This window comes from Centropristis striata, chromosome 19, assembly GCF_030273125.1.
Source record: "Centropristis striata isolate RG_2023a ecotype Rhode Island chromosome 19, C.striata_1.0, whole genome shotgun sequence".
Lineage (NCBI taxonomy): Eukaryota > Metazoa > Chordata > Actinopteri > Perciformes > Serranidae > Centropristis > Centropristis striata.
In genome coordinates this window covers 17,750,275-17,764,399 of record NC_081535.1, presented here as the reverse complement: position 1 = coordinate 17,764,399, position 14,125 = coordinate 17,750,275, and the positions used below count along the sequence as shown (strand labels likewise).

At 39.6% G+C, this 14,125-nt stretch overlaps 1 protein-coding gene across 1 annotated transcript in view; it reads left to right on the top strand.

Annotated features, from left to right (window-relative positions):
• The window catches only part of dym (dymeclin), a 67,086-nt gene extending 53,444 nt beyond the window's left edge, over window positions 1–13,642 (top strand). Inside the window, exons 16-17 of the mRNA XM_059358248.1 lie at window positions 1,361–1,474; window positions 12,763–13,642. Of these exons, the coding sequence (XP_059214231.1) occupies window positions 1,361–1,474; window positions 12,763–12,912 (264 nt within the window). The 3' untranslated portion in view covers window positions 12,913–13,642. The remainder of the gene's footprint in view (window positions 1–1,360; window positions 1,475–12,762) is intronic.
• The last annotated feature ends 483 nt before the right edge of the window (window positions 13,643–14,125 follow it).

Genomic DNA, 14,125 nt, shown 5'->3' with positions numbered 1-14,125 from the left:
ATATGTTGGCATACGATGCCACTTTGTTCCAATTTAGATCTCCATGTTGCAGCCAGTGTCATCATATAGGGTGTGGCTGCTGCAACATCACTGTGACATCTCCAAACAGCGGGATTAGACGAGTCAAAGAGCTGCATGACAGAACTGGGAGTTGGTATTAAACCTCAATGAGATCAAAATGACATGAGATCCTGTGGGTTAAGAAACAGGAACAGGATTTAATGGTGGGAGATTTATACTGGAGCCTGGCTGATACTGGATTTATTTTCAGGCTGAATTTTAACAATATTTTGACATTATATCAGCAAGTATTTTATTTTTCTTACATAAACAGAACAATACCAATATTTTGTAATCAGTTAATATATTAATTAATAATAAAAAGTGGTGGTGTGGTCACCTGCAGCTGTAGCTCATCTGCTTCAAGGTTGGACATGATGGTCTTCTGCATACCTTGGTTGGAACGAGTGGTTATTTGAGTAACTGTTGTCTGAGAAGAGTCTTTCTATCATCTTGAACCAGTCTGGCCATTCTCCTCTGACCTTTGGCGTCAACAAGGCATTTTGGCACAGAGAACTGCCACTTGCTGGATATTTTCTCTTTTCCAGACCGTTCTCTGTAAACCCTAGAGATGGTTGTGTGGGAAAATCCCACTAGATCAGCAATTTGTGAAATACTCAGACCAACAACTCTGCGACATTCAAAGTCACTTAAATCACCATTCTTCCCCATTCTGATGCTCGTTTTGAACTTCAGCAGGTTGTCTTCACCATGTTTGCATGCCTAAATGCATTGAGTTGCTGCCATGTGATTGGCTGATTTGCGTTAATGAGCAGTTTAACAGGTGTACATCATAAAGTGGCCAATGGGTGTATGATAGTTTTGAACAGAAAGTGTCATTGAAATTTAAATATTTTTAATATCTAAAGATAAAAAGAAAGAAAACAAACTAAAATTATACTAAAAAAATGAGAAAAATATACGTAAAAGTTAATAAAAATGTATAACTGCATGTTATTTCTCTTTAGCTATGTGCCAAGGGTTTATGGGGTTCAGATGGTAATAAATGAGCTTCAGAGGTGTAGGTAGAAAATTCCATTTGGACAGAACCAGGCTAGCTGTTTATACCTGATTCTAGTCTTTATACTAAGCTAAGCTAACCTTCCTCCGGCTGTAGCTCTGTGTATAACGGACAGTGGTATTGATCTTCTTATCGGCAACTTAGTGAGTAACCCATGTCTGTAAATAATTTCAGAAATGTAACTGCTGCTTTTATACCATCTCTATAAGACCACCTGCATGTTTTAGAAGATTTGGGTTCTGTATTATAATTCCTGTTTCCTCTCATGTGACCGTTTAGGTGATTGGCTTCTTCAGTCAGCGTCTGGAGCAGGCTGGAAGTGACCTGTCAGTTGAGAGAGTTCAGGAAGTTATCATGAAAGGAGCCCAGGCTCTGCCCACAGACAGACTGAAGGTAAATCTCTCACACACACACACACACACACGCAGCGGGGGGGGGGGGGGGCAGATGTAATGGCCGAGTCTGGAGACGAGGAACAATGAAATATGAGACTGGCTAAAGAAAAAAGAAGTGGGACATATTGAACATCAAGGTGCATGTGTTGAGGGTGCAGTGTGTTGTCAAACGCTGCGAGTTATGGCTGATTTGGTGCCGAGGAGGTGAGGGAAAGAGAATTAGTTTGTCTGGACAGGTGAGAGACGGAGAGGTATGGGATGGGGATATGGACTGGGGCGAGGGAAAGATGAACAGAGCCATTGGGACATGAGACAAAAGGCTAAAGCCCAATTCTCATTAGCATTAATGCCCATCTTCATTCCATCTCCGCTGGCCTGCTGCATGCGAACATGTAATGGCATTTCAAGGAGATGGGATGGGGGGCTGGGGGGCACTTTGTCATGGGCACATAAGATTGGGGGAGGGAGTGGGGGGACATAAATCTGCCACTGCGCCTCGTTACCCAACACTCCCAACACTCCTGGCGGGTTCGCTAACCCCCGCCCTTCCCAGTGCTCCTCCATTAATCAGTGAGGAAATATGTAACCAGCGGTCTCCCCACTCCGCTCCTCACCAGCACAGAAGCTCTTAATTGCATGTTTCATCATGTGTTTCATGTTCTATACTTGGCGGCTGGCTGCAAGGCATTTGTCTCGCTAGCCGATGTGGAAGAGGGATGGTGCGTGGCCACAAGTCCATGTGCTCCCTCTCTCTCTATCTGTCTCTCATTCTCATTCGGCTCCTTGGAGCGCTAATGTAGCGATCGACCAAAGAGCCATAGAATTACACATGGAGCCATGTGGATAACCCTGCCATGTCCTTCAGCGAGGGGGCCGAGCCTGTACCACACACTCATGCAGTCAGCTGTAGCTGGAACATGTGTGGCGTGCATCCTCCTCTCCGTTTGGATCTCCATGTCGATGAGTGTGAAGCCATGTGTGTCAGTCTTTGTTTCTGTGCAAAAAAAAAAGTCTCACATTGACTCTCCACCACCTGAGTGCTTTCTAGCTCCACAGGGTGACATGAAGCGAACAGTATATCTGGACAATGTCTCCTCTGGGAGAAGTCCCTGCCGTTTGATGGTACCATCGCTCAAACAAACAGCTGTCTCTCTACCTTGTGCTTCCCTTCACCTTATGAGCTAATTCTGCTACACAGCTCCCAATGCAAAAATCTATAGGTTGAATTAATGTTGCGTGGGATCATCAATAAATTGGTAATTACTAAGAAAAGCTCTTTGAAGGGAGTAATGGTGTCTCAATCAGCTGTGTGCGTGCATGGAGTGGGCTTACAAAGAAGAGTGTTTGTTGCTCTGAAGAAAACCCCAAGAGGAATATGAGCAAGTTATTCAGCTGTGTTTTCAATCATTGTTGCAGCTTTTCTATCATGTAGTTACTTTCATAATTAATAGTTAATGTGAATGCTGTGTGAGTTAACAAGTGGTTAATCTGCTGTGTTGAATTTTAAATTCCTGAAGTTGTAGCCATGTCGACAGTAAGCTGGCCAAAGAAACGTTCTCTCTATTTTGGCCTTCTGTTTTTCACAACCAAAACCAGAGCTTTCTGAGAACTATCTCCAGAGTAAAGAAGTCTGAAAATGCTAGAGTTGAGTTGTGTAGAGCATCACTCTGGCTTCCAATCCGTTCTGCACAAGCACTGGTTGCAAAAAACAATGGACAAAATGGACAGAACGCCAATCCACAAACCTATAGGTGACATGACAGTGACTACATCCACTATTTTCATACAGTCTATAATTGTTAATAAGATAGTGAAGGAAATTTTTTTTATTTTTTCCTATTATTGTTGATGCCGGTTATTTTAGCATTTACACAGCAACAGTATATGTGGACACAACTTAAATTTGCTGCCTTGAAATCCGTTTGTTGGGAGGAGCTGACAGTTGCGTTTTGTTTAGATTTTACTCACCATGTTGTCTTTGGTGAGGGGAACATTGTAGACACAGAACTACAAAAAAAGGCCTGTTTACCTAAAGGATTTTACAGCGTTTACACAAAGACGTGGACATGTAAATTACCAACTGAAAGAAAAGATTAGAAGAAGGTGGTTAATACCCCAGGGATGACCCCCTCAGCGCCTCGTCACTCAACCATCTCCCTCTCCTTCTTTGTGTGAGTGTGTTGTTTCAGGGTGTGTGAGACTGAGTGGCTCTCATGGGCAGTGCCTGTGGAATGTGTTGTTTAGCCTGACCAGCTGAAATCTGCCTTATTGAGCAGTGATAGCCTACAGACTCTCTGGCTCCTCACGACAGGACGGAGGGGGTGGGGGGGAAGGGCTTACCAGCTGTTACTTGCTACCTGGGCCTTTATAGGTCTCACGGCTAGTCACCACTATTTTCCCACACATTGACAACACTGGGGATATGCATTTTCTCATTCTAAAGCCTTTTTCAAACAGTGCAGTAACTTTAAAGGATTGGGTGTGTAATACAACCTGTCTTCACTACTGATCTTCTGTCCCAGGTTCAACAAAATCTGACACAACTAAAATTTAGGGTGAACAAGGCAGCAATATCATGGCTGCTCTATAATTAAGATTATTGTAATAATATAGGAGAACTTACTGGCACCTTGTAGCCCTTTTAAACCTTAAAGATTTAAAGAAAGCCATAAATACAGTCATGAAAAAAAATTAAAATTCAACAAAAATAGCTGATAAGAGTTCAATTTAAGAGCTGATATCCAGCCATTTTCCATGATTTTCTTGATAATAACCAAAATCATTATCAAGAAAACCATGGAAATGGCTAGATATCAGCTCTTAAATTAAACTGTTATTAGCTATTTTTTTGTTGTTATCATTATATTTGTCATAACAAATGTACCTTTAGTTGTGCCAGGCATTAAATGAACGAGAAAGCAATGGGAAAACAAGGCTGGTCTAATCATTTTTTCCATGACTGTATGGGTACAATAAGTGACGCAGCGGTGTTGCTGTTTATCGCTGTAGAGATTCTGCAGACTCATGCAAAGTTGTTCTGCCTTTTACTCAAAATGATTCACTTACTGTTGGACTCCAGTGAGAGGCGAGTTTCTGATGATACGGTTCAATTTCTTTCTTATTACCGGGTGATAGTCGCACAAATAACGTACGATCTGTCTTGCCTACCCCGCCAGTTCACATTGATCTCGCCTCGAGCAGTTTCTGATTATTCTGAAATCACTTGAATGCAGCACATATGCCCTATCTCACAATGTTAATAAAAGTGAGAAATAATTCATGTATGGTCTCCATGTTCATGATCTGCTCCATAATTTGATGGTTTCTTTGTTGGTCCATGCTGCACCCTTCCATGTTTCATAAAAACGGGGTCAGTAGTTTTTCTGTAATTCTGCTGACAAACAGACAAACCAAACTGAAAACATAACCTCCTTGGCAGTTGTAAATCTTTGGGTGGATTTCTCTATGTGTGAAACATGGGCTGGAATCACTAGTTTTAATATTTTTCATTTTGAAATATGACCTTCCACTGCTTGTGTACGTACCTGTGTGTGTGTGTGTGTGTGTGTGTGTGTGTGTGTGTGTGTGTGTGTGTGTCTGTGTCTGTGTCTGTGTGTGTCTGTGTGTTTGTGTGAGTTCATATTTGCTCCCTAGCCGCATTCTTCTCTGTCTGACCGAGCTCTGACAGCACAGCAGCATGCAGAGGCGGGAAGGGAACACCGAGTCCTGAGTGAAGATATGAGGCCAGCCAGTCAGTCTGTGTTCAGGGGCGAGGGTCTGACCCACCAGGACCCATAACTAACTGATATGAGCCCGGGCCAAGTGGGCCCAGACAGCTGCCAGACTGAGAACAAAACAGAGGAGGGGTGGAGGGAGAGAAGGCAACAGGGAGCCAAATGAGATACGCACTGAGAGGAAGCCACAGTATAGACAGAATAAGGGACAGAGATAATATAAACTATGGTCTGATAGATGCTCAGATTTTTCCCAGAGACATCAAGATCATTTTATGCTGTGAGGCACGTAGTGATATCCAAGACTTCCCGTCCCACCAAATCCCTTGGTGGTTCTGTCCAATATAGAAGTAGGAGGAAAAATGTTGGCCATTGTGATTCAAGGACCATTTTTCTTTTTTCTCATTTTGTGCTCAGCATCCAGTGGAAATGGTCGTCTGTGTGCGCAGGGGGACTGTATGTTCCTGCACTTGTTCTGAACTCTCAATTCGATATAAGATGTTTGTTTTCATGGTAGAGGGTGCATCAATTTCACTTTTCTTTCAGTAAGGCTACCTATACACCAAAAAGACTTTCAAAAGATTTGGAAAAGACTCCCGGAAAACTATAGGACTAGTGTTTAGTTTTTAGTCCCAGCCTAGTCTCAGACTGAGATTTTAGACAGACTGTGAATCTTGCAGGGTCACTATTTACAAGACTACAAATAGATTCTTTCAGCATTTTTTTCCTACCGTGCAATTTTTCCCCCATCATGCTCTTAGTAAAAACTTACAAATGGAGGCGAAGCAGCTTTTGGCTCCAGCTGCTCTAGTGTGTGCAGTGGTTTGTGTTGGGGGAAAAAATTAAAAGAGGAGAAGACACCACAAAATTCACCCTCACAAAGCTGAAAAAGGGTTTCTGTTTTTCTGACATGAAAAGTAGACTATTTTACTGTAAAAATAGACATAAGGAAGAATTAAGGAAAGGAAAATTTAGAAATTAATTAATGATATACATTTATGTCCCATTTAATTATAATTTATTTAATTGAAAAATTATATGTATGAGCTCTATCAACTTTCATTTATTTATCGTACATTAATTATCGATTATTTATTACTTATTTATGTAGGCTATATATTTATTTCTATATTTTAACTGGGTCTCCTTACTGTTCTCTTTACTAAGAAACAGCGTCCCCAAAAATCCCACTTGTGGCCATAAATATATTACATCACTATATTTTTATTTAGGACTGAGCTTACTAGCATTATTGTGATGTTACTTTTTCCTGTCAAAGTGGTTTTACTGCCCGGTCTGGAACCTTTCCCCCGCTCATCTATTGGTTGTTGATTGAGTTACGTCACTGCGACTTGCGTTTGATATGATTGCAAACCCAAGACTAGGAAAACACTGATATGAAACAGAGCAGATTACTACCTTAAACTTAACGATCAAGGTGACGGAAGCGCACCGTGACTCCAGTAACACTCCTAGATTTACTGAAGACTTTCAGTTTTTAGTCTCGAACTGTGAAAATCGTTTGGTGTAAGCCCAGCATTACTTGACAGCTTGTGAGATGACTGCTTGCTTTACTGATGTGGCACCACACTGACAGCCTTAATCATAAATGGAAGATTTTGATATTTTGAGAAATGCATTCCTAGTTGCTTTTTTTGTTTGGAGTTAGATGAGAAGATTGATTAACCTCTTATATAGGTACGCTACATATGCTTGAGTCAGTTAGCTTAGCATAAAGACTGGAAACAGCTAGCCTGGTTCTGTTTGCACGAAAACTAAGTGTATAAACAACAGTTGATGGTTTAATAAGGCTGATAGGCAGATTTTGTTACCTTTAGACGTTACCTCCTGTCTTTGTGCTAAACTGAGGCCACATTCACACTAATACGTTTTGGTTTTATAAGGGCTGCTGACCCCATTTTACTCCAGGGTTGCAGTTTAGTCTAGGCAGGCAGAAACTGAGGCCTTTGGAAATGATGACTCAGACACCCATGTTTGCTTCCAGAAAAGGACATGTCATGACTGATAAGATCCAAACAACGTCCGACTTGAATACATTTTGCATAAATAAGAAATTAACTGCACAACAGTTGCTAGCATAGACAAGAAGGCCAGAAACAGCTGTAATTTCTGCATTTTATAATGCAATTTAAGCTATAATTGGATGAATTTGCAACGATTCCTGTGTCCAGCAGCACTACCAGCCTTCCCCCATGTTTACACCGGCACAGTCTTGCTCAGTGTACGTGAAGGATCCTTGATATGTTTGTTTTCAGGCGCGTTAGCATGGAAGGAAGTTAGTTCGGAAGTAGTCATGAGGCCGGAGATCATTTTTGTTTTAAAACACTGTTTTAAAATGAAAAGGCGGTAGTGTGGATGTAGCTTAAGCTGACTGGCTGCTGGAGAAGTTTTCTCATCAACTCTAATTAAAAACATTGAATTTTCTTTGCATCGAAGGTCTACTTTAAACAGCATTTTATTATTTTATTGTAAGTTTTATTCAGCTTAAATACAATTCTGTTGTGAAGTCAATGTTTATATGGGGTGCCTGTATTTTTAGAACATAGTTGTGTATAACATGGTGTTTCATAGGGCCAGTATGGACAACGATAGTTTTTTTTTTTTTTTTTTATCAGTTTGGTTGTTTTAAGATGTTGTGAAAAATGGTGATTCTTGTATGAACTTTCCATGACAAAAAACCCAAGAGGCCTGAGAGAACAATCTGAATGTTAAGTGTTTTTAGGAGAAAACGCTGGATAATTCAGGCGGTTGAAAGGAACACTCTGCCTTTGCCGTCTAATTACAGAGTTGTATTTACAGAGGCATAAAGTGCTCACAAATACGTAGAAGTGGTTGTGAAAAGACCATTTGTGTGCTTATAGTCGAGCTCTGATTTGTTTCGCTTGTTGCAGTGAACTGTGAATGCTGCCTTCAGAGGTCATGATAAAGTGCTCCTCATATTCAGCTGCAATTCAGCCGCAGTTTGAGAGAACATATAAGCTGAAATATTGTTCTTTTCATGTTTCTACACAAACCTACAATGTGCAACATTATATTGTCTTTATGTTTGTCTAAAGGCATGTTCTTATGAAAACAATAACTTAAAAACATTACATGGCAGTTACTGCTTACAGCACATGTTCTTCATATAGATGATGTTTTTAGGAGCGTGTCTCCATATATTTGCAAATTAATGAGGGAAACTTTTCATTTCTTAATGCTTTTACACAGAAACAATGTTAATACCACACATGTGTATGTCGACACTACAGTGTTTCCTGATTAATGCTTTAATTATCTTAATTACATAATTAGCATAACTGGTTGTATTTCATTAATCAAGATGATTATGGCAGGACATTAATCAGCTCAACAGCCTCCTGTTTTGGTTCGTTTGTGCTTATAAGTCAACAAAGCTGCTAAATAGCAACAAAATAGTAGGGCTGTTTTGTTTTCAATCTAGATTTTGGTTTCTAACGACGAAAGGAAGATAATCGGGATAAATTGATAATCGTGCTGCATTCTGTTTAGCCAGAAAAAAAATGTTCCAGTCAGAGTTACTGTGTTACTATGTTAAATATAGTTTGACAAAATAAATATAGGTTTAGTTGTTTTCAGTAGGTTGTGGCAGTGCACGAAAAAATATTTGATCTAATTTAGTTTTGGTTTAATCTATTTTTATTTATTATTTTCACATATTATATGTAGTTTTAGAGTTAGGACACTTAAGTTAAAATTTATTGTGGTTTAATTTATTTTGATTTTTAAAAAAATATTATTTTAGTGCATGCATTTTTATTTGTGATTTATTAATTTAATTTTATTATTATTATTATTATTATTATTATTTGTTTAATTATATTTAAAATTCAAGAAAATCTACTGTTAAAAGCACTATTTATTTATTTTATGCTCCTGATCTCCATATCAAAGCACTCATGATCATGGTTTTTGCTATAATCAAGCAGTCCTACAAAATAGTTTTCCTCTTGAAATTAGAAACTATACTGCAATACGTCCGCTATGCTATCAAGTAAAAGTGAGCCTGTGTTGAGTAACCGTCAGCGTCTGTGTGTCATATAAACATTTGATGAGTTGGTAAGCTTGCCTACGAGACAGTCACCTACACACAAATACCAGCCCGATAATACAGCTCGCGCATTGTGTCTAGCCATCACAATGGCGGGGTGTGTGTGGTCTGGCCTCAGTAGCCTGGCATATGGCCTGTGACCCCCGTAGCCCCTCTGTCTGTGCCATTATGATACCGATAGTGTGGCTGTGAATAGAGCCAGCCGGGACTCAATAGACGGGACCGGGACCATCGCATAAAGGCCCTCAGCGTCTGTCTTTCACCGCAGACTGATTACTGGCTGCGTGTGTGCATATACATGCGTGTGTAGACAGGAGGATATAATGAGGTACCCTTGTATTATTGATGCTCTTCTTTTGCTGCCTACCTGCTGTTAGGTGGGTTTCTGTTGGCTTCAAGTACCTTTCAGAAAATAACACATCCATTATTTCATATGCAGACACTTAGCAGAGGAGCGCTATATCTGGTTAAAAAAAAAAAAAAAGACACTGTGCATGAGATTGTCAACTGATTCTAGAAATATAAATAAATCAAAATAATAAAAAATAGCTTAATAGACATCCGTACTGTTTGTTTAGTATCAGTCAATTGCTGGTTATTTATATAAAGAATACATAAAATATAAAATAAATAGCTTACTCACCCCAAGCATTGTTTTCTGCAATGTGTTCTGTAATATAATTTTTTCATATCGTAAAACATGCGTAAATTCCAACAACTCTGATCAATATTGGCTCATAAATTTGTCCATTTTGGCCTTTCACAGAAGGGGCTTGAGTCAATCAATTATTTTACTTGCTTTAAAAAAAAAAGGCAACCAATATTTGATTCTTGCTTCTCAAATGTGAGGATTTTCTGTTTTCCAGTTTTTTAAATCATTGTCAAAATCTTTGGGGTTGAGGACAGTTTGTTGAAAAAAACAGGACATTTGAAGATGTAAATCTTGACCATCAGAAATTGTAAGTTTTATTTAATTATCATTTTGTTGTTGTGGCTCCATAAAATGCCATAATATAATCAAATAATAATGTCTTATATAGTCCCCCAGATCCCAAAACTTATTTGAATTGCTTATTTTGTCCATAGATATTTAATTAATTGTCATTGAGGACATTTAAGTCTTGCCAATGTGAGACACTGGACTTGTGAAGTTTTGAGTCATCAATTATGAAAATTGTGAAATAGATTTTCCTGTTCAATGACAAATTGCTTAATCAAGCAATCATTTCAGCCCTAAAATTCAGTTATAAAACATTATAATAAGCATGCACAACATACTGTAGTACAACCCACAGCCACAATTGTTTCTCTTCCCCCCGGTGGATTAGCCCCAGACATAATCAACACTGAGGCCCTACAGTATGAACTCGATAACCTCTCACTGTCCCACTCACTGAGTGTTTTGTCCATTAACAAGCCGTGTCATGACAAGCTGAGGCCTGAAGGGTCGAGTGGCTATTACCAAGTAATCAGGTTACTCAGCACTTCTCCACAGCTCTAAACAATCAAGTCATGATGGCTGACAGACTGCTCTGTAAAGTTCAGCCCTTTGTTTGGTTTCAGTTTATTAGATTGCCTTTTGTTTCTTTTTTATATGTATCTACTTGATGTGTTTTGTCTGTTTGCTCGTTTATCTCTGGGTAGTTTCTGAACAAACCCTGAGTGACAGTCGGACCGGGGCTGTCGATATCCAGTCACCTGCTGGGGTCTTGAGGTGACATTAGCACATTACGCCGTCCCTTTAAGAGGTCAGTGGTCGAACCACAGAGTGATACCTGTCCCGCAGGCAGCTGTAAGCAATTTTACCTCACAGACAGATGGAATTACATTCCCCGTGAGCTACTGTACCTGATGGAGAGTGATTACTGAGAACGAGTTAACCTACCCGTGTAGCAACAGAGATGTCACTGCGTTGGTCACAGCACTTTATAAATATCCAATGTGTTTGGAGGTGTTGTCATCCAGTGTGGCTGGAGGCAGTGTGTTGGTGGTGTTGACGTCTCAGGCCATGTTCAGACCAGCAATAACACTGTGTGAAATACTCTCATTAATTTCAATAAGATGCCGCACACGTTACATAAAAACAATTCTGGGTTGAAAAGTTGAACCCTGCTCAACTTCTGTCACAACTCAGCCAAGTGTGATGGCCAATGAAATATATGTATAGGTACACATTCCTGGTAGAAGAGATGTCACAGTGAAGAAACTCTCCCACTGGTTCACAAAGTTGTGATGAAGCTGGTGTTAACAAGTACACCAGACATTTCACTTATTCTGAATTATTGCCATATAGGGGCTCAGCCTTTCACTTGTCTGTCTTGTTGGACCCTCCGTCTGAACCCAGCATGTGATGAGTGTAATCTGACTCTACTGCTGTCACGGTACGGAGCAGAAACTTTTAGTTTATAATTACAACCCTGGTTCCAAAAGTTGGGATTCCGTAAAAAAAATTTATAAAAACAAAATGCAGTGTATTGTAAAATCTTTGCCACCTTTATTGAGACAAGATATCGAATGCTCAAACTGGAAAAGTAATTTTTTTGGTATTACAAACACTCATTCTAAATATGACACATTCTGTTTATATTTAAGTTTTACTCAGCATCCCATTTCATCTTTTTTTCTTTATTGATTTTTATCATTAACGTATACATATACAGGTCAGAGTACAATGGAAATAGAATTAAGATAAAATAATAAAAATTACATTCAGGCTGGATTAGAAGAAACAAATAAATAAAGATAAAATAAAAAGTATTGTGGGTTGTCTTACAGCCACTGTTTTAACTATTTTACATAATCTGGGCTGGCGTCTGATCAGATGTCCATAAAGGGTTCCCATGTTCTCAGAAAGACACCCCCCTTATTCTTTACAGTATGATTGCTGTTGCAGTTGTAGCGTTTCATTCAGAATTTGTTTGAACAAAGCGAATGTTTGGGGTTTTCCCTTGTTCCAGTTAAGCAAGATGCACTTCTTTGCTTTAAATGTTATTATTCAAATCCTTTTTTGCTGACATAGGGTTCAGTGTCCTGTCCAGTGCTGTACCGAAGACATACCGTATCGGTACAATCTCCAAAGAAACTCCTAAAACTCTGGCAGTCAGGTTCGGTACTGCCTCCCAGAAGTATTTCAGTTTTCTGCCTTCTCAGAAAATCTGAATAGTTCATCCCAATTATTTTTGAATTGGGGTTGTAATTCTACTGAGCGCAGCTGCACAGCGATCTTGCCTTCCTGGCAGTTGATTAACGTGAACGGTCTAATTTTGCTCCTGGCAATCATTGCGACACAAGATAAAATGTTTGTCACCATGTCCAGATTTGTAAAATCCTGTCTGAAAGTGTAGCTGCCGTTTAACCCCATGTTGCATCTTTACATTGTTCTATATAAAATGTTGTCACTGTGTTGGTTTTGTATCCTACAAATGTTCTTTGCATGTGTTGCTTCTGTTTTTATGTGTATAGAAGTTTCCGGAGCTCAAGTTCAAGTACGTGGAGGAAGACCAGCCGGAGGATTTCTTCATCCCCTACGTCTGGTCCCTGGTATTCAACTCTGGAGTCGGCCTCCACTGGAGCCCGCACGGCATCGAGCTGTTCAGCATGGACTCTGGCTGAAACACCTGCTGCAGCAGACGTGCGTGTCTTCATCCCCGTTCAGTATAGAAAAAAAACGACTGACGGCATGTGTGTGCGTGTGTGTGTGGGTGGGTGTGTGTGTGTGCGCATTGCCCTTTATAGTATGTGCACGCTGCTTTGAAAGTGCCTCGACCTTGTACAGACTGGTGTATCTTTTTATGCAGCACAACCTCTCTTTTTTTCTCCATATCATAATAAATCCTCTGCTTCCAGACTGTGAAGCTTCATCTGTACTGGTTAACAGTTCACACAGTAGCGCCCACTTCATGTACAGTCAGTCCTGTAGAGATTTCACACCTGAGCAGCTTCACCTGCTTCCACAGCACATGTCGAGTTACACCTCTTCTGTTATCGTGGGGAGCTCAGGACACTGGCGATGGATAATCCTAAATTTCTTTTTTTTCTTGCTTACGAAGAAAAGGTCAATTTAAACACCTGAGCGTTACACTGCTCTGGTTCATTAACTGCTGCACTGAATGCTTAGAAATAACTTCATATTCAACACTTGGAAGACATACATTAACAGAAAACTTATATAATTTTGAGTTTTAAGTATCTTATAAATTAGCGTTTTACTTTGACCAACATTGTTTTCTGGAAACAATGGGTTTGTATAAAAGATTTGTGTTTGTGAATTTAAAAAAAAAAAGGTCAGAGAAAGAGAAAAAGTGATCACCAAAAGATATTCCTCTTTTTATGTAACATACATGGTTTTCAGTCCACCAGTGTTGCTTGGTGGCCACCTCCAGTAACCTGCATTGAAATACAGTATAATTAATGCTTAATTTCAGTCTCTGGATAATATTAGCTCTCCACAATGTTCTGATTCATGTGATTTCATTGTTGCTTCCAGCCCGTTTATTTGACTTTACCCTGTCTTTGACGTTTCCATTTTTCCCCCTGATGGTAACCCAAGGCAAGTACTCAAACTAGGACAAGTCATTAAAACCTCCTGTCCTACTGTGCATAATTACAGTTGTCTCGTTGATTTGTCACTTTATTTGCATGTTTAACTAGAGACTTTGTATAAATTATTTATTTTCATGTATGTTGTTTTTTATATATTCATCCCCCCAAGATGTTAATGGCAGTGGTCCTGAAATGAATACTGCTCCTGAAAGGAAAATGGTGGTACTATACTTTGATTCTTCCCAGGTGGGAAACTGGCTTTATATTATTACATATAATATGA